General features: G+C 43.6%; 1 protein-coding gene across 1 annotated transcript in view; it reads right to left on the minus strand.

Moving 5' to 3' along the window:
- The window catches only part of THEMIS (thymocyte selection associated), a 55,843-nt gene that overhangs the window by 25,945 nt on the left and 7,969 nt on the right, over nt 1-21,929 (minus strand). Inside the window, exons 2-4 of the mRNA XM_066590837.1 lie at nt 17,456-17,602; nt 8,138-8,599; nt 5,570-6,582 (exon numbers count right to left, since the gene is read on the minus strand). Coding sequence (XP_066446934.1) covers nt 5,570-6,582; nt 8,138-8,599; nt 17,456-17,602 — 1,622 coding nt within the window. The remainder of the gene's footprint in view (nt 1-5,569; nt 6,583-8,137; nt 8,600-17,455; nt 17,603-21,929) is intronic.

A 21,929-nucleotide genomic window follows, 5' to 3' on the forward strand; every position in this document is an offset into this window, starting at 1 on the left:
ATATATCGTTTTACCAGTGCAGAAACAAGAACCAATTAGAATAGAAGCGATTATATATTTTAAAACAAAAGTGAGACACAAATCTAAGAGTATGCAGACATTTCAACATGGATTTTGTCTCTAAAAGCCGCTGCAAAGCCACTAATTTCTGTTACGCATTTTGCCTTGGATTCATACCTGGACTTACCCCTGTCAATGGGCAAAATCCACATGTAATAATGGCATAGCATCCAGCTTAGACACTTTTTTTTACATCCTTGCCTAACCCCTCAGGATTTTCATATACGAAAACGCCTATTGAACATCTTTGCAGCATAGAAGGTCCTTCCCAACATACCTTCTCACGCATCTACAATATCCTAAACTCCCAACCAGATACCGCTAAGCCCAACTACATTCAGAGATGCGAAGGTTCATCAATGTCAGTCACAAAATCAGAAAACGTGACCTATTGAGGCCCTTGAGGACTCGAGGTGTGCAGCCCTAACTTAGCGGATCTATTTGTGCAGTTGCTGAAGACCTATATAGCTCATAAGGCATTGCCTAGACTGAATACAATTGCTACCACTTCTGAAAATGGTGAGAAGTTGAAACTCAAACCGTATTTGAAAATATCAGTAAAGTCGTATTTTTTTGGCTTGCAGGTCTGTTGCAAGGGAAAACCACAAGTAGATTACTGAGATACCACAATGAAAGGTTTGAGCTAACTACAGGTAGTGTAGACGCCCCAGTTTACTGCTCACCCACTTCCTGGATTGTACTTTAATTGTTTTGTGATTAGGCAACTTGTAGTTAACTAAACACTGGACTAATTCACACATTAATCCCAAGCAGCTCCATTGGGATGAGTGATGCTTATGTGTAGGGATACTTGCATTAAGTTCCCTTACAAAAAGTACATGCACAAAAAATTTTGCGGCAAAGGTATAACACAGAGGTGCCCAGTCACCATTCCTGGATGAGAAATGACTGCACATGCAAGGTCCCATTCCATTAAAGTGAATCAGAGATACAGAATTAATTACAGAAGTACTTAACTGTAGACATAGCCATTTAACTATAGGAGTACTGCAATTTTCTACCATTCACACGGTGGGATTTCCCACAGAATTTCCGCCCGTGGCCGCTGCCATAGGATTGCATTAGAAAACGCAATCCTATGCAGACGGACGCAATTTGTCCGCGTGAAATCACACGCGGAAAACAAATCGCGGCATGCTCTATTTCTGTGTGGGAGCACTGCGAGAATTCTCGCAGCGGGATCCGACCCGGCTGTCTGCAGGCAGATTAAAAAATAACATAAAAGCTAAAAATGTAATACTATTAACATTTGTTATTCAGTGGATACATCTGCAATAACACATGTTGACTGTAAATGGATTTACTGATTATAAAGGCATCAATTAAAAATGTTCAGTGAGAATTGAGGCAGATTTATTGATATATGTATCAATATTCTGATGCAAATATATTGAAAAATATGAATTTAAGGCTATCTCCATATTTATGAACCTCCTGCACCACTTTCTATGACACATAAGCAGCACTGTGATTGGTTGCTATTTGTTATACTGCTGAGGGAAAAAGCTGTGATTGGTTGCCATGGGCAACACAGATTTTTTAAAAATCTCAATCTATGTTAATGTGTCTTCAGTTCAAGTTTTAATCCTAGGCAACGCCGGGTATCCCTGCTAGCTTAATAATCGCATATGTGTGGCAACAACGTCTGCCCTCACGTGTCTGCTTGTTTGTGTAGGCCTAGCTTATGATATACACCCCACCTACCCTGCCTCGCTGTGCCAACGGCAGAGCGGAGGTGCATCTGCGCATCACCAAATAAATCTGTCTTGTCGCGCTCCCTGGGGAACTCTATAAAGCGTAGCCTATGTCCTTCCTCAAGATGCAAGCTATCTCCCTGCCAAATTTCACCAAATCCCTTCAGCGGTTTAGCCGTGAAAGGTAACAAACAGACAGACAGAGTTACTTTGGCACTTATAATATTTTAGTATGGCTTGTTTATCTCGGGCTAGCATATAAATCATCGCTGGCTCGTTCGCTTATTCTTCGGTTTAAACACCGATCGTTCAGTCGTTCTCAGTCGCTTACACAGCGAACTCAACGATCCTGTTACAAAGAAAACTAAAACCCGAATTGTCTTCCTGTTTAAACTGACTGACCAAGTGAACGAGCAATCTGTGTCATTGTTTGCTCATTACGCAAACGATTTCTCGTTATGTGTAAAAGTGCTGTAACTGTGGTGGCTTCTATAAATCTTCCTTTCAAGTGAGTCAGTCTTGTATCGACAGGCAAAACTGTGTAACAAAAGAAAGTTCTGTATCATTTTGTAAAACGCCTGAAAACAATATTCCATTCTATTACATTTCTGCTTGTTGAAATTCTCATTTTCTTCTAGTAAGTTGAATGTCAGTTTTATTTATTTCTTTATTTTTAAAACAATCAATCAAAATCATTTGGAAAATGTGCAAAGCTCTAGAAATGTATTGCCATTGTAAAGCAATATAGAAATGCTCGATATTGTCCTCATATGTGTTGTAACCAGTGAAGCCTAGGAAGACAGCTGATAAAATGAAAATATAGCCTTGTCGTGCTGAACACGGAGATGGCACATGCTGTTGTACTTACAGTGGGGAATATGTCACACTAAATATTTTGATTAACAATGTTAGTAGCCCACTAATTGAGGGGAAAATGCAGATAGAAATGAGTGTAAAGTTCTAAAAAAAAAGAAAAGGAAACAGCAAAGCAGAGCAACTACAAGAGAAATAGGCTAATAAAATAGCATCTTTGTGCCGGATCTGTAATTGTGATGCTTATCGGCTTTTACAATCTTCATCTAACAACATTATTTTGATTATAAAAACAGAGACAAATGGGTCTCATGTGGTTTAGTGAATGATTTAGATTTATGTTTCAATTGCTGTGTTTCTAGAAAATTAATTAACATTCCTGTCAAAAATGGAAAAATAGTCAATTCCATTGGTATAAATGTTAAAAGTTATTCTGGCTTCTAAATGCATTTGTAACATTCTTTACAAAAGTTTTTTTTCTATGGCAATGAATTGACTTGTTTAGAAGTAGACATGTGCTAATTTAGTTCGACAACCCTAAAAGACCTCCAATGGGTCCAAGACTCCTTCCCACTACCCCTCACCAATTTACCTACTGCTTATGCACAGTATTCTTATGTTGTATGTCACCTATAGAGCTCATTCAGAATGCGCCTCTATTAGGAACCAATAGCTTTCTGGTATTCTTGTTTGTTGACGCCACCGGAAGTAAGACAGGATAGTAGGTGTAGGCAGTTTGACAAGCTGTTAATGCCCAGACCTGCTGAGTGGCTGCTGGAGGCTGCTGTTTTACACGCTTGTAATGCCCACACCTGCTGATTGCTTCGCTGTCCTGTTGGTCTGTGTGAGCTGCAGTTCACCTGCTACACAGCCTAAGTTGCGGCCACCGAAAAGCGGGGTGAGTGACAGTGGGGGAAAGTGGAAGGATCTGAATCGACGCAGGACAGCGCTGCAGTGGAGACTGACACCGGGGGAAAGATCAGTGAGGCGACCAGGCGGTACACATGACTTTCCAGCGGCGTGGATTGCAGGCCAGGAGGCTACAGAATTACACCTCCACACTCGCCAATGACAGAAGGGAGAGGACCAGGAACAGTAACAGCATCCAGGAGCATAAGTTATCAAGCAGCAGGAGTTACAGAATTACAGAACTGCAGGTGGAAGAGTGAAACCCTGGTCACTGTCAGCGGCAATGTGGCAGTGCTCCTGTTGGGAGGGCGCCACTGCAGTAGCTGAAACGGCAGCGGAGCTGCTCAGCCTACTTTCCTGCTGGAGTTCATGCTCTGGGTCCCTGACGTCCTCGTGCGGGGTTGCGGAGGCCGGTCGCCCTCCATAGTCTGTTGCCAGCTCTCAGTATGTTACCTAGCTTAAGTATCTTGCAGCCTATTGGGAGCTAGGGTTGTGACAGGGGCGTTCCTCCATGGAAGCCCTGTCAAACCCGTAGCTTCTGGTGGTGTCAAGATATAATAATACCTAGGTTTCTGTATGAAAGATCACATGAGATGAATGTTAGGTGCATGAAACGGCATGCACCTAACATAGATAGGACATGCAAGTGCGGGTCGCATGTAGCTCTGTGGTGCGCACAAAAGATCCTGTCCTATTTTTGCTATGTGCTCTGCAGGATTTTCCATTGACTCCTATTGGGAGCTGGATAGTGTGCAGCCTGCACCTGCGATGTGGACAGGCAACTTCAAGTAGCTGAAAGCAGCCCATTCATGCTATACTTTCAGCGCTATTAGCAATGCGAAAATTATGTTCATCTGAATGAGCCCATACTAATACTTTTGAGGAGCATAGCATGCAGTATATTTGATAACATTAAATTCTGCCCAAACCTAGACTGTACTGTGTCTGTTTTCAATTAAAGGGGTTTTCTGGGCAATAGCTATTGATAACTTACCCTCAGGGTAGCTCATCAATAGTTAAAGGGGTTGTCCCATGCCGAAACGGGGTTTTTTTTTTTTCAACCCCCCGCCCCCGTTCGGCGCGAGACAACCCCGATGCAGGGGTTAAAAAAGAACACCGGAGAGCGCTTACCTGAATCCCCGCGCTCCGGTGACTTCTTACTTACCTGATGAAGATGGCCGCGGGGATCTTCTCACTCGGTGGACCGCAGGGCTTCTGTGCGGTCCATTGCCGATTCCAGCCTCCTGATTGGCTGGAATCGGCACGTGATGGGGCGGAGCTACACGGAGCCGGCATACTGCACGAGAGGCTCCATTGATAAAAGAAGAAGACCCGGACTGCGCAAGCGCGGCTAATTTGGCCATTAGACGCCGAAAATTAGTCGGCTCCATGGGAACGAGGACGCTAGCAACGGAGCAGGTAAGTGAAAAACTTCTTATAACTTCTGTATGGCTCATAATTAATGCACAATGTACATTACAAAGTGCATTAATATGGCCATACAGAAGTGTATACCCCCACTTGCTGCCGCGGGACAACCCCTTTAATCATTGGGAAACTGCAGTGGCCTGGTTGTCGTTACAGAAGATGGGAGTATAAATGCCATAGCTTGCTTTCCTTCTATTTAAATTAATTTGGGCTGAAACTGGCTATTACACTTCTGTTACTTCAGCTTCTGACAGCGGGGTCGGATGCAAAAGTGTAATAGCTGCTTCAGCTCCCAATGATTTCAATCAGAGTGAAGTCAGCTATGGCACTTCCACTTTTATCCCCTATGATGACATGTAGTCCCACTGCACTAACAGGCTTAGCGAACAGCTGATTGCCATGGGTCCTGAGTGATGGGTCTCCAGTGATTAACTATACATGGCCTATCCCATGAATAGGTCATCAATAGTTTTTATCCAGAATACTCCTTTAACTTGTTAGACTTGCAATGACAAAATTGACTTAAAATTCTGTTTGCGGTTCCTCCTTTTCAATATTTTTATTACAGTAGCTTTCTGCAATGGTTAGATAGATATTATAACTTGACAATATGTTAATCATAAAATAAGTAAAACTAAAATTACCTCTTGCCCAGTTATTGGCCTGGATTTATTCATATACAATGGAGTCTTTGGTGGTCTTGGTGGTGGGAGTTGAACATGGTTTTCATATCTTCTTACCATGTAATACTCCTCTTCATTAATTTCTTCTATGTTCGTTTTGGTAGGTGAAGAAAACACTTTGCCATTAAAATGATCAATGACCCGAAAGGAAATGCTTAGCCGAAACACTGGAAGTTCCCAAACATCTTCAGGTTTGTCATATAAACTAATAAGCAAGTATGAGTCTGTTATTTGCTCTTCTAATTTTAATACTGATGTATTGGCTAAAATGTCCTGCCCTACTGTACACAAGTCCCTTACTGAGACCTTTACATTTAAAGGTAGATGAAAATTTTTGCAAAGTTCTGAGAGGGAGTATTGTTTGCTGTCATACACAATCTCCATAAAGCCACCTTCTGCATACAATGGAATAATGACTTCCACTGAATTTCCATCTTTTATTGTTGCACATTCCAGGGTATCTACAACAGTTTTTGTTCCATCCCAGAGAATTTCACAGGACTTAAACTTCTTCACCTGCAATATGTCTCCAATATGTAATGAGGAAAATTCTTTATGTACTGGATGAAATGATTTTGTTGCTACCACATGTAGGTCGACCAGTTCTTTCTTGGCAACATTTAGGTCATAAACAGTTGGGAAGAAACGGGGCCTCCTTTTAAATTTTCCCTTGTAGCCGCATGGAATAAGGAAATGTCTCATTGGAAGATCACTTCGTAACTCTGAGGCAATAATTCTATCTGCTTGAAATTTTCTGTGAACAATGATCCTTTTGCCACATTTTAGTATTTTGTAAGCCATGTAATGCTTTAAAGGTCCTTCTAGAATTTCTGCAACAAATGGAAATTCATTGGTAGTTTTTTCAAATATATCCTGAGTGTTCAATATTTGGGTGAAGAGTTTTAAATTACATTGTTGGGTAATATCCAAAACTTCTACATCCAGATCAGACGAGAGATTAAAAAATCCTCCATCTGAAATGAGATAGAGGAAACATACATTACTGTTCACCTTCTGAAATTATTGCCCTTCTTGATTTTAAACAATAGAGTTTTAAGGGTTTCAAATACCGCAGAATATTCAAAGCATGGGCAGACATGCCATATTAGTAACTTGTGCAGCAATCTAAGAGCCATGTAGATGTAGTGGCCCAGTACAACCTTTCCTGGCTTCCTCCATAAATGTCATACATGTAATGGCTTGTCTTGATGCACTGTGCAAAATCTCTTGTCACTCTGTTGTGTGTATTGCACAGCTGCAGTGTGTCATGGGTTAATATCTACAAAATATGAGCTGTCTGCCTCTGAATGTAAGAATTCTTTCCTGTCACGTGGTATGAGAGAAGGTATAAATGTGTGTGCTTGAGAGCGGTAAAAAGGGGTTGTCTTTCATCTTGGTTTCCATCTGAGTTCCTCCTAAAAACACAGAGGCACATGGGGGCACCTTCAACCCTCATGTTTTGAAGATGGAAGAAGAGGAGAGGTTTCCCGAGAGCAAGAATCGGCAAAGATAGTAAGTGAGGCCCAAAGAGAGAGAGTGAGCAGAGAGCCAGTTCAGTCTGTCGAGGCCTAGTGCAGAGGTACACAATCGTCTGGGACTGCCGGTGGAGGTACTTGACTAACCAAGAGTCTGTGGAGTGTTCCTACCCCTATCCTCCTCTGGAGTGTTCCCCATCCAGGAGCAGTGCCTGACAGATAACTTGGACTGCATGACAGCTATCATTCCGAGTTTCGTCCCTGACCTCAAATCTGCTGTCCTGCCTGCACTAATGTGTCTTTTGAATTTGTACCTTGTATTGCTGAAGTTCCCAATAAAGTTATTTCAAGGCCCTGACTGTTCCCGGTGACCTAAGGTACTTAAACTGTCTGTGGCTCATTTATTTTTCCCCGATGATGTCCATGGCAGGGGGCACCGGAACGGTGGCATCACCCGTGACAAATCCCTCTACACCTTTTATCCTGTTTATTGGGCATCCCCATGTCGGGGGTGTCTGGAAGAGGCCCAGCACTGCCCTGGCCTTGGCTACATGCGTCTCTCTGGGAGGGAGCCTGGTAAGTGCTGCCGTGACAAACCAGCATCTTGCCCTCCCAGTTCCTCAGCATATGCCATGTGTCTGAGGTTACCCTACAGGATGCTGCATATGCAAGTAGCTTACTGACATCTTAACAAGTGCTGTCTATTAGATTACATGCAAGGGACTGTGTTAATAATTCTGATGGTTTGTTATTACTGATAGATTGGCATATCAGTGATGAATTTTCACCCTTATCAGATTAGCCGTTGGAGAGTAAGGAGCTCTTGTGGTGTTCTTGCACAATGGCCAATTGGTGCCTGCATTCTCCTCTGATACAACATTTTAGTTGAGTGACAACAGTTTAAACATTCAAGCAAACCACTATATGAAAACTTAAATAAAAAGTTCCCAATAGACTAAATCATTAATACAATACCTATTATAGAGCATATGAGTCCTTTCATTCAGCCTTTTTCAGCAATCAAAAACACTTATTAGTTGCCCATTATACTTACATTCTGTAAGTGTCTTTACTTCATAGACAGGCTTTAGTACCATCATTCCTTTAATAAAAGCACTGTAGGAAAGTTTTTGACTCGCAGAATTGCCTATAATATCTTTGAGCATCACAGTCCTAGTCCTGTTCTTTGGAATTTTCCAGTCCACAATCTCTTTGAGTGTATAAATTCTTTGATCCTGGCACTCATAAAACTCTCCAGCATGGGACAAAGGTAGAATAAATGAATGATTTGTTCCCTCACTTGTCACTTTACATATAACTGACTTGATTCCATTTATTTCTTCTACAGAGTTTATGATGATATTTTTGTGTTCATCTATGGTTATGTCTCCCACATAAAGCTTGGAAAGACTATAAAACATTGGCTTGCCAAACGGTAAGGAACCAATATGTAGTGTCTGTACAATTTCTTCAATGGAGTGATATGGGTTCTTTTCAGCAACGATTGTAAACAAACCTATAAGAAACAAAAACATATACTAAACCTTTATATATGCAAATTTTTTTAAAGAACATATCAGTCATTAAACCTTTATTATTACTTAAGGCACGCACATACAGACATACTAAAAGGGTTGTTTTAGATTGGAAAGACAAGGCTGCTTTCTTCCAGACACAGTGCAACATTTGTCCATGGGTTGTGTCTGATAAGTGAATATTGGTAAGCTGTAATACCAGATGAAGCCTATGGAAAATAGTGGTGCTACTTCTGGAATGAATCCCTGTTCAAATCTCACACCACCCCTTTAAAAATAATACATCTCGGTCATTTAGGTCTTTTGGTGACAGGTGGAAAGTTCACAACTGATCATTTTTTTCCTCTAAGGTGAGTGACTCCCAAGTAAGGCCTTCTGTGGCTTAACACCAACTCATACACAAATGAAGAGGAAATTACTAGAGATGAGTGAGCACCAAAATGCTCGGGTGCTCGTTACTCGAGACGAAATTTTCGCGATGCTCGAGGGTTCGTTTCAAGTAACGAACCCCACTGAAGTCAATGGGCGACTCGAGCATTTTTGTATATCGCCGATGCTCGCTAAGGTTTTCATTTGTGAAAATCTGGGCAATTCAAGAAAGTGATGGGAACGACACAGCAACGGATAGGGCAGGCGAGGGGCTACATGTTGGGCTGCATCTCAAGTTCCCAGGTCCCACTATTAAGCCACAATAGCGGCAAGAGTGGGCCCCCCCCCTCCCAACAATTTTTACTTCTGAAAAGCCCTCATTAGCAAGGCATACCTTAGCTAAGCACCACACTACCTCCAACAAAGCACAATCACTGCCTGCATGACACTCCGCTGCCACTTCTCCTGGGTAACATGCTGCCCAACCCCCCTGCATGACCCAGTGTCCACAGCGCACACCAAAGTGTCCCTGCGCAGCCTTCAGCTGCCCTCATGCCACACACTGGCCTCATAGCCACACCACCCTCATGTCTATTTATAAGTGCGTCTGCCATGAGGAGGAACCGCAGGCACACACTGCAGAGGGTTGGCACGGCCAGGCAGCGACCCTCTTTAAAAGGGGCGGGGCGATAGCCCATAATGCTGTACAGAAGCAATGAGAAATACAATCCTGTGCCACCTCCATCAGGAGCTGCAAACGTGGGCATAGCAATGGGGAACCCATGTGCCACACACTATTCATTCTGTCAAGGTGTCTGCATGCCCCAGTCAGTCCGGGGTTTTTTATAAATAGTCACAGGCAGGTACAACTCCGCAATGGGAATTCTGTGTGCACCCACAGCATGGGTGGCTCCCTGGAACCCACCGGCTGTACATAAATGTATCCCATTGCAGTGCCCTGGACAGCAGAGCTAACGTCCGATTAAATGCAGGTGGTCTTTGGCCCACACTGCATGCCCCAGTCAGACTGGGGTTCTTTAGAAGTGGACACATGGAGTTACAACTCCGTGCGGACCGACAGCATGGGTGGGTCCCAGGAAGCCACCGGTGGTACATAAATATATCCCATTGCAGTGCCCATCACAGCTGAGGTAACATCAGGTTTAATGCAGGTGGGCTTCAGCCCACACTGCATGCCCCAGTCAGACTGGGGTTCTTTAGAAGTGGACACATGCAGTTACAACTCCGTGTGGACCGACAGCATGGGTGGGTCCCAGGAAGTCACCGGCGGTACATAAATATATCCCATTGCAGTGCCCATCACAGCTGAGGTAACGTCAGGTTTAATGCAGGTGGGCTTCGGCCCACACTGCATGCCCCAGTCAGACTGGGGTTCTTTAGACGTGGACACATGGAGTTACAACTCCGTGTGGACCGACAGCATGGGTGGGTCCCAGGAAGCCACCGGGGGTACATAAATATATCCCATTGCAGTGCCCATCACAGCTGAGGTAACGTCAGGTTTAATGCAGGTGGGCTTCGGCCCACACTGCATGCCCCAGTCAGACTGGGGTTCTTTAGAAGTGGACACATGCAGTTACAACTCTGTGTGGACCGACAGCATGGGTGGCTCCCTGGAACCCACCGGCGGTACATAAATATATCCCATTGCAGTGCCCATCACAGCTGAGGTAACGTCAGGTTTAATGCAGGTGGGCTTCGGCCCACACTGCATGCCCCAGTATGACCGGGGGGTTTTAATACATAGACACTGGCAGGTAGAAATCCCTAATGTGAAGTCCCTGTGGACCCACAGCATGGGTGGCTCCCTGGAACCCACCGGCGGTACATAAATATATCCCATTGCAGTGCCCAGCACAGCTGAGGTAACGTCAGCTTTAATGCAGGTGGGCTAAAAATTACTAGGATTACACTGTAGGCAAGGGCCCAAAAAATTGGTGTACCAACAGTACTAATGTACCTCAGAAAAATTGCCCATGCCCAACCAAGAGGGCGGGTGAATCCCATTAATCGCTTTGGTTAATGTGGCTTAATTTGTAACTAGGCCTGTAGGCAGCCCAGTTAAAATAAAAATTGGTTCAGGTGCAAGTTTCAACGCTTTATTGAATTGAGAATTGAAACGTATAAGCATTGTTTACAAAAGTTATATGACTGAGCCTTGTGGGCCTAAGAAAAATTGCCCGTTCGGCGTGATTACGTGAGGTTTCAGGAGGAGGAGCAGGAGGAAGAGGATGAATATAATACACAGATTGATGAAGCTAAAAGGTCCCCGTTTTTGATGGTGATAGAGAACGATGCTTCCATCCGCGGGTGCAGCCTACGTATTGTTTAGGTATCGCTGCTGTCCGCTGGTGGAGAAGAGAACTCTGGGGAAATCCAGGCTTTGTTCATCTTTATGATTGTAAGCCTGTCGGCACTGTCGGTTGACAGGCGGGTACGCTTATCCGTGATTATTCCCCCAGCCGCACTAAACACCCTCTCTGACAAGACGCTAGCTGCAGGACAAGCAAGCACCTCCAGGGCATGCAGCACGAGTTCAGGCCACGTGTCCAGCTTCGACACCCAGTAGTTGTAGGGGGCAGAGGCGTCACGGAGGACAGTCGTGCGATCGGCTACGTACTCCCTCACCATCCTTTTACAGTGCTCCTGCCGACTCAGCCTTGACTGGGGAGCGGTGGCACAGTCTTGCTGGGGAGCCATAAAGCTGTCAAAGGCCGTGGACAGTGTTCCCCTGCCTGTGCTGTATATGCTGCCTGATCTCCGCGCCTCCCCTGCTACCTGGCCCTCGGAACTGCGCCTTCTGCCACTAGCGCTGTCAGATGGGAATTTTACCATCAATTTGTCCGCTAGGGTCCTGTGGTATAGCATCACTCTCGAACCCCTTTCCTCTTCGGGTATGAGAGGGGAAAGGTTCTCCTTATACCGTGGGTCGAGCAGTGTGTACACCCAGTAATCCGTAGTGGCCAGAATGCATATAATGCGAGGGTCACGAGAAAGGCATCCTAACATGAAGTCAGCCATGTGTGCCAGGGTACCTGTACGCAACACATGGCTGTCCTCACTCGGAAGATCCTCCTGCTCCTCCTCCTCCTCAGGCCATACACGCTGAAAGGATGACAGGCAAGCAGCATGGGTACCCTCAGCAGTGGGCCAAGCTGTCTCTTCCCCCTCTTCCTCATGCTCCTCCCTCTCCTCCTCAATGCGCTGAGATATAGACATGAGGGTGCTCTGACTTTCCAGCGACATACTGTCTTCCCCCGCCTCCGTTTCCGAGCGCAAAGCGTCTGCTTTTATGCTTTGCAGGGAACTTCTCAAGAGGCATAGCAGAGGAATGGTGACGCTAATGATTGCAGCATCGCCGCTCACCACCTGGGTAGACTGCTCAAAGTTTCGAAGGACCTGGCAGATGTCTGCCAACCAGGCCCACTCTTCTGTAAAGAATTGAGGAGGCTGACTCCCACTACGCCGCCCATGTTGGAGTTGGTATTCCACAATAGCTCTACGCTGCTCATAGAGCCTGGCCAACATGTGGAGCGTAGAGTTCCACCGTGTGGGCACGTCGCACAGCAGTCGGTGCACTGGCAGATTAAACCGATGTTGCAGGGTGCGCAGGGTGGCAGCGTCCGTCTTGGACTTGCGGAAATGTGTGCTAAGCCGGCGCACCTTTCCGAGCAGGTCTGACAAGCGTGAGTAGCTTTTCAGAAACCGCTGAATGACCAAATTAAAGACGTGGGCCAGGCATGGCACGTGCGTGAGGCTGCCGAGCTGCAGAGCCGCCACCAGGTTACGGCCGTTGTCACACACGACCATGCCCGGTTGGAGGCTCAGCGGCGCAAGCCAGCGGTCGGTCTGCTCTGTCAGACCCTGCAGCAGTTCGTGGGCCGTGTGCCTCTTCTCTCCTAAGCTGAGTAGTTTCAGCACGGCCTGCTGACGCTTGGCCACCTCTGTGCTGCCACGCCGCGCGACACCGACTGCTGGCGACGTGCTGCTGCTGACACATCTTGATTGCGAGACAGAGGTTGCGTAGGAGGAGGAGGGTGGATTAGTGGAGGAAGCATACACCACCGCAGAGACCAGCACCGAGCTGGGGCACGCAATTCTTGGGGTGAGTAGGATGTGAGCAGTCCTAGGCTCTGACTCGGTCCCAGCCTCCACTAAATTCACCCAATGTGCCGTCAGGGAGATATAGTGGGCCTGCCCGCCTGTGCTTGTCCACGTGTCCGTTGTTAAGTGGACCTTGGCAGTAACCGCAACCAGGTGGGGTCAGTCACCTCATCATCCTGCTGCTCTTCCTCCGAATCCTCTGTGCGCTTCTCCCTCGGACTTACTCCAATTACTACTACCTGAGTGATAGACAACTGTGTCTCATCGTCCTCCTCCTCCTCACCCACTGAAAGCTCTTGAGACAGTTGCCGGAAGTCCCCAGCCTCATCCCCCGGACCCCGGGAACTTTCCAAAGGTTGGGCATCGGTCACGACAAACTCCTCCGGTGGGAGAGGAACCATTGCTGCCCATTCTGGGCAGGGGCCCGAGAACAGTTCCTAGGAGTCTGTCTGCTCCTCAGAATGTGTCATTGTAATGGAGTGAGGAGGCTGGGAGGAAGGAGGAGCAGCAGCCAGAGGATTCAGAGTTGCAGCAGTGGACGGCGTAGAACTCTGGGTGGTCGATAGATTGCTGGATGCACTTTCTGCGATCCACGACAGGACCTGCTCACACTGCTCATTTTCTAATAAAGGTCTACCTCGTGGACCCATTAATTGTGAGATTAATCTGGGGACGCCAGAAACGTGCCTCTCTTCTAATCCCGCAGCAGTCGGCTGCGATACACCTGGATCAGGAGCTCGGCCTGTGCCCACACCCTGACAAAGAATTTTGCGCAAGCCTGTAGTGAGACGTAGGTGCGTATGACTGAGCTAGTAGAATTCACAGCGCAGAAGCAGTCAAGTGTCCAAAGGCCACTAGTAAGCCTTAAGTATTTTGCTTCTATTTTTTTAAAGGCTCAGCTGAGACAGCAGACAGATACTGTAGCGTATATATGTATACTGTTTCCCTCTGGACGGGATGACGGCGGTTATGTAATGGGCAACGCATAGCCAGGAAAGAATTTTGCGCAAGCCTGCTGTAACACTTAGCTGCGTATTAATTAGGACTACTACCCCCAGCAGAGACGCAGTACACTCAAGACGGTCACAGGCAGCCCAAAGATAGTATTTTTCCCAAATTTGTTTGAAAAAGCCCACTGCCTATATAGACAGTGTATCTCTTTCCCTGCCTCACCAGTACTGGCCCTATACTATGTACAATGACTGCAGACTGAGGACGCAATGCTCTGCACGCCCGATATACAAAAAAAAAAAAAAGTGCAACACTGCTAAAAGCAGCCTCAACAGTACTGCACACGGTCAGATGTGGCCCTAAGAAGGACCGTTGGGGTTCTTCAAGCCTAAAATAACTCCTAACGCTCTCCCTATAGAAGCAGCAGCATCAGCAGCACTTTCCCTGAGCTATGTCAGAATGCATCTGTGGCGAGCCGCGGGCGGGGCTGATTTAAATACTCGGGTGACACCTGATCTCCCCAGCCACTCACTGCAGGGGGGTGGTATAGGGCTGGAACATCACAGGAGGAAGTTGTAATGCCTTCCCTGTCTTTCTATTGGCCAGAAAAGCGCGCAAATGTCTCAGAGATGAAAGTGAAAGTAACTCGAACATCGCGTGGTACTCGCCTCTAGTAACGAGCATCTCGAACACCCTAATACTTGAACGAGTGTCAAGCTCGGACGAGTACGTTCGCTCATCTCTAGAAATTACCTAATTTTGTCTCCACTCTTTCATTCGAAAATTGATCTTCCAAAAGCAGATTCTAAGCATCCACCCTCTCAGCGTCTACTTTTGACTAAGTTATCCTTTATCTTCTAGATGGACTGGATAGAAGTAGCTCTCCATAAGGAGCAAAACGTCAGGCAGTTTTTTACATCATGAAAACCTTTTATCAATATTCTACCACCTCAGATATGCTCCAAACTACATTCCTGTTTTCAATACACCACCTGGTTCTTGGAAAGTGAGTTAAGACAAGAAGTACTGATACACTTCGATGAACCAAGATTCTATTTCCTAAAAATTGGAAATTATGTGAGTTGACAATTCAAATTCTAAAAGACATGTCTTCAATTATAGCTCAAGGTCTGTGCATCTTCCCACTCCCCCTTCTGTCTGATTCCTTTTCCCTCCCACCCCTCTGGCTAAAATTTGAGACTGCTTCCACGACTTGCTAGCAAAGCCATGCAAGCCCCACATAAATGTTTCCTTATGTGTGAGTTCCTTAATGTTCATACATTTCCTATCCTCTTAATTTCTGCCATTTGCCTCAGAGATACAGTATATTTACAAGAAAATGTGAACAATTTAAAGATACTTGTATTTCTCCATCCATTACTAATAAAATGTGGTCTAATTATTATGCAAGTCACAATCATAAACAAAAACTAAACTAATACCACACAAAACATTTAACATTCTTGTTTGTTATTGAGCATATTGAGTAAACATTCACTTTGCAGGAAAAAAAGGTAGGTGAATCCATGATTTTAATAACCTAAAAAATTCCCTTTTAGCAGCAATCGCCTCCGCTAAACATTTTCTGTAACTGTAAACAAGATGTGCACAAGATGAAGGGGGAATGTTTGGACCACTCCTTCTTACATATGTGTTTCAATTCATCAGTATTTCTGGGATGCCTTGCATGCAGATGCACCTCTTTCGGGGAATAGGCCTCCAAAATTAACTCAGGAATGGTAGAATCCAGTCCTTACTCTAATTAACATCAACTTTAGACAAATTAGAAAAATTGCATTTCCAAAATGGAGGAAGTCACATCCCAAATTGGACAATACAGGAAAAGGTTAGTCCAGTACTGTCTAACTTTGTTTTCTGTATTAATACAGAAGTTTACTTACATTTTCTGCCTGCACTGTAAATGTTCACTCAATCGGCTCAATACCTGAATGGTAGAGCTGTTTGTGTGTTATTAGTAAGATTGCGTTTGTCTACTGTTGTTACTTAGGTAGCAATCAGGCCACATTTTATTAGTAATCAACGCAGAAATCCAGATAATTTCAATGTGTTCATTTATTTTTTCTTGCAACTGTATGAACACATTTCTGCTTATTGGATCTTCTGTAAATAAATACAACAGTATGTATAATGATAGTTCCCAAGGTATGCTTTTGGAAGCTGGACTACTATACATAATATGTCAAATAGTGTATGCACTTATATCTCTTGCCCAACAGCATTAGGCCGGCTGTCCACGGGAGTTGCGATATGTCACCACGATTTTCTGCGATGAACCTATCATTATGATAAGTTCATTGCAGAAAATCGCAGCATACCATGATTTTTAGATGTGAGCGGAAAATCGCCACGATTTTCCACTCGTGTACATCGGGCTGCACTTTCCATAGTTATCCTATAGAAAGAATTCATGCGGATTATCATTGCGGGTAATGCCGTGAAATATACCCGCAAGGACAGGAGGCCTTATTCAACATGTCCAAAGATTGCCAGTAAGGTCTATTTTATTTTCTCACTGTTTTTGTAGAATATAACTTAAATATACTATATATTTTAAAAAATCACTGAAAGGAGAATATAAAAGAAAAGAAATCACAGAAAGCGGCCGTATACTCACTGACATACTGACACAAGAGGGCAGGCATATACCCCACTTATCCCTCAGCATGCGGACAGTCCGACTGCTAAATGGAGGAGGATGTAACACTTGTGGAGGACACAGATGAGCAGCCACTCACACACCTTCCTTATACAAAAAAGGGGGTGGCTGCTTAGTGCTTACTGCTACACAAAAATGCAAATACAGGGTGTCAGGCCACATGGTACATGTAGCACACCATGCAGGCAAACAACACATTAGTGACACCCTATTGGAATCCAGGGGGTTGCCCTGCCCTCCACAGATGAACCACACTGACACTGTCACCCTGGGCTCCCCCAGCATTCAAAGCAGCATTGCATGTTATTAAATATATGAGGTATAGGTTAATATTCACCCTGTATTTACACTTTTTTGTAGAAGAAAGCACTAAGCAGCCACCGCCTCTGTATAAAAAAGGTGTGTGAGTGGCTGCTCATCAGGGTCCTTCACATGTGTTACTTGCTCCTCCATTTCACAGCCGGATTCCCTGCATCTTGAGGGATAAGTGGTGTTCATGCTTACCCTCCTCTATCAGTATATCAGTAAGTATATGGCTGCTTTCTGTGGTTTAAACATACTACATGAAATCACTGTATTCTCTCCTATGTTAGAGATAATGACGTTTAATTCCTCATAGTATCAGTGCAGGTAATACGATAAAAATGCATCAGATGATGTTATAACATGTAGTGCTGATAATATATTGCATCAAATGACTACTATTGGATGATACCTGAAAAATCAGGGGGAAACTCTGCTGCTGGCAACCTGTTGTATTCATTATGAGTTGCTATCACTTTCTTGACTTTTATCTCGGTGATTTTGATAAGATCTCCCGTTGAAAGGGAGCATTCATTTCCAGACAGTTCATAATGGGAACCTAGATAATTGCAAGCAGAAGACAAAAAATGCCATTAAATAATATCAAGTTCTTTGCAGTACCTCAAATCACAATTATATATCAAGGTGAGAATTAACCGATGTAAAAAGTATGACCCATGTTTAAGATGGCACTTCTTATAAACACTGTAATTAAAGGGGTTGTTTCATTAAGACAACCCCTGTCCAAATGCCTATTAGCGCATATAGACCTCATAGAGCTCTTTGAGCCACAGAAGTGAAGGCTAACAAAGTACAACTCTCATGGTGCAAGCCTATTCATGTATTACATGGATGGATATAAATGGCTGCCATGTACTACAATATTACATCTGCTCTACAGAGACTGCTTCAGTGAAAAAGTCTAGCTATCCCCGGCAATAACAGCTGTACTTTGTGGGTTTCTGAAGGTGAATTCACATCAGTCAGCTAATTGTCATGCCAGTTTTATGTGTATTTACATAATGTAGTACCATGTCAGTTTCTCAAAAATCAGTTTTAGTATTTCACAAACACGATCAAGGTGGTAATAATTGGCATGAATTTTATTCTTCTCATCCTATTTGTTAGCCCTGGATTTCTTCATCTCCGCGGTGAGTGCCCCCGTCACTGAACACTGTGAAAGCTGCTGCCATCAGCCCCATTGACCACAAGGTGAAACCCCTGGATGTGACAGCATCCAGGGGTTTCTCATCTAAGGTATCCGCTGCTGCAGCTGTCACAGCCACAGCACAGGATAGTGATGACACCGCACTTTATGTGCAAATTTTGAATGCACCCAGGTGCTTTTTTTTTTTAACAGTGATGCCTGCTTCGTTTACGCAAATTTTTGCCACATGTGTTTTGCGCGCATTTAATGCAAGTAAATGCACAGCAAAAAATGCTCATCTGACTGAGCCCTTGATCAAACTACATGTGGGAACGTCAATACTTATACTTTCATTTAGTTGGCAATTCACTTAATTTATGAGTTTTTTTCAGATATGATGCCAATGAGTGAATATTGCCAATATGAAACACTTAACCAGCAACTGAACTCAGATATTACTGAGGTTTTTGCTTTTAAAGTTAATACATTTTAAACGGATTTAGGATTATATAAAAACTGGGGCTTTATTGACAGGTTTCATGATTATTACTTAACTTTCTAAACTACTGATATACCTTATGAAAATACTATATCATTTAAAGGGATATTCCATCTGAAGAGCTCATGACACATCAATATGTCCTAGAGGAAGTGTGTTTGCCCTAGTATGTTTTATATGAGTACTGTATATGAGATGAGATGACACCTTTCAGTACATAAACTAAATGGTAAAATCAGACAGCTCCCTACTGCTTTATCTCTAGTAGGCCGACTACTCTTCCTAAGGTCACTATCACATCTGCATCAGAAGGTCCGTTTGGAGCCCTCAATTCAGATCCAGTGTAAAATCCCAGACAAAATAAAACAGCATGCTGCACTATTTCATCTGACAAAATTTTTGCAAGCATGCCAGAAGCGGAAGGACCCCATTATAGTCAATGTGGCCCATCTTGCACTGCTTGGATCTGGTATGTGCTGATTCTGATATTTTCATTGTTCTGCTCCATTGACAGAGTCAAACAACAGAAATAGATTGGCGCTTCAGGCGCAAGTGCAAATGTGCCCTTGTCTGTCTTACTGCAAATTCCCCTCAGTAAATTAGCATAGACACTGCTGGAGCAGTTACTTATTGGTGTGTGTGCATAAATATCTCAAGCAGGGTTTGTAAGAACATTTTTCAATACAGTTCTTCATTTTCTCTTTGTCTGTGTTGCAAGAAAAAGTAATGAAAGTAGAGTGATCTGAAATTGTATCTATTCTGTTTCTCTTGCTCCTTGCAACATCATTTTTCTTGTTATCTTCTTTTTTATTTGTGATGCTGCTATACAAATAGCTGCAAGGATTTTTCTACATTTCTTATCCTTCAAGATTCACTGGGGAGTTTCTGTTATGCAGCCTCATCAAGTGAGGTAATGTGATTCTAGGATTCTAGAAATGGTTGATAAACAAGAACAGTGCCCTTAAAGCAGCGTTCCTCAGCTTGCGTTTCTGTAGCCTACAGTAGTCAGGTCATGATGGGAGTCATTGTTTTGTATCAGCTGGAGAACCTCAGGTGGGGGAGCAGTCCTTTAGAAGATAGCGATGTGTAGGATGGTATATTAACCTTTTCCAATCCCATTTCCTTGCCACCCGCACACCAGGAAAGTGCGTTGTGGATTACTTGGAATTAATCAACAGAAACACATAAAAATAAACCGTCATGATGATTATATTAGCTTTTTTTTTAATTAAACGTGAGTTATGAGTGTTTTGCATCAGGAAGATCATTTGTAATAATATGATAATATAGCACACATTCATTTCTAATTTCTCTAATGATAGATAGATAGATAGATAGATAGATAGATAGATAGATAGATGATAGATAGATAGATAGCATCTATCTATCTCTCATGTCTATCTCCTATCTATCATTAGAGAAAAACAAATTAATATGATAAAATGAGTCTAATTATGTCAATTTAAAAAAATTAATAGAGTATGAAGAATAGCTCTCTGATGTTAGAGGCTGTTCTGCATATGTATGTAACAGTATGCAGGACAGTACTCCATCAGAGAGCTATCCAAAATACTATAACATACACATGCAGAACAGCCTCCAACATAAGAGAGCTATTCTTCATACTGTTACATATATATCCAAAACAGCCTCCGACATCAGAGCGCTGTCCTGAATACTGTTAGAATGAGTTGGACCTCGCCTGAGTTCTGCAGGAAAATCTAAATGTCGGATGAGATCCAACACTGGATTGGAAAGAGTTACAGCTAACATTACTAAATAATTACTATATAATTGCTATTCAAGAGTACCTGTAGTCTCTACTGACCTACATGTGGTAGTTAATACTTGTGCTGCCATGAAATAACAGCTCTACAGCATTTCTTCTTAAAACTCGGCATTGTGCTGTTCCTCTGTTATTCTTCCTAAGAGCTCAGTCACATGGGCACCGATCCGCCCGTGTTCCTGCACGATAAGACGTCCGCACCGCGTGGGGACGACTTTCTGCATGACCGGCTCCATTGTCGGCCATGTGTTCTTTCTTCCAGGGGGGCGGAGAGTCGTCTGCACCTGCAGTGCAGTGGTCTTAATCGCGCAGGAACACGGGTGGATCGGCGCCCGTGTGACTGAGCCCTGAAAATGCAGGAACAAACTGCTAACTGGGAGATATCAGTCCTTTTGTGAAGGTGTTGTGGCTTTACACTGCCTGAAATTATGCAACCAGGGCTGATAGTGTCAGATTGTGTAGGAATAGACCCTATATAATATACTTATTGAAAAGAAGTAGCAGAGAAATGACACAATGCAGAGTCCTAAGAAAAGATGCTCTAGAATTGTACTTTGATGAGGAATACAAGTATTTAATAAAACAGAACTAATATAAGTTTAAAACAATTGAAGATAATAGTTTAATGGTAAAAAAGGACATTTTAGTTTAGTTGCATCTTTAAGATGTGAGTTTCTTCACACCAAGTGTGACCTTAACTAGAAACATGCTACTCATACTGTACTGCAGTGCAGTTTCACCTTCATACATTCAGAGTTTATAAAGTACTGGACCCAATGGCCCAAATTAAAATGCTTTACATGGGGATGTAATATAGTACAATGAAGGATTTGCACTTTGAACAATCAATCAAGAAGAGCCTTTTTAATTGCCCACTTCTCTAGATGAAACAAATGGGATGTGAACGTTGATTCACAAAGTTTGAATTGCACAGAAAACGGATTCACATAATGACAGATGCACAGGTGCAGAAGTAGGAGGAACAGCTGGAGAACCAGGTGCGCTGTAAACAGGACCCATGATCAGCATAAAGGATTCAGAGTTTATTGACAGGCAACGTGTTTTGGTACCGAAATGGCACTTTTGTTTGCCACAATTTTCTCTCATCACTGTCTTGTCCTACTACAGTATGGAGCCCTTTATTTTGTTTTAATTATAGCAGATGCACAGGTGAGTTATATTGTATTGTACTATAGGTACGTCATACAGAATTAGGTAGAATTACAATTAGCAGTATCTGATCTGACTAAAACTTTAACACATTAGTTACCACTCATACGTATTTTTACAGCAGTCACTTATGAGCTTTAGGCCTCTTTCACACGGGCGACAAAGTCGCGCGTTTTTCTCGCGATGCGACAATGCTACAAATCACATGTATGTGAAGCCCATGCTTTCCTATGCATTTCTTCACATTTGTGAAATTTTGTAGCATGCGACATTGCAAGTCAAAA

Source organism: Eleutherodactylus coqui, chromosome 1, assembly GCF_035609145.1.
Source record: "Eleutherodactylus coqui strain aEleCoq1 chromosome 1, aEleCoq1.hap1, whole genome shotgun sequence".
Classification (NCBI taxonomy): Eukaryota; Metazoa; Chordata; class Amphibia; order Anura; family Eleutherodactylidae; genus Eleutherodactylus; species Eleutherodactylus coqui.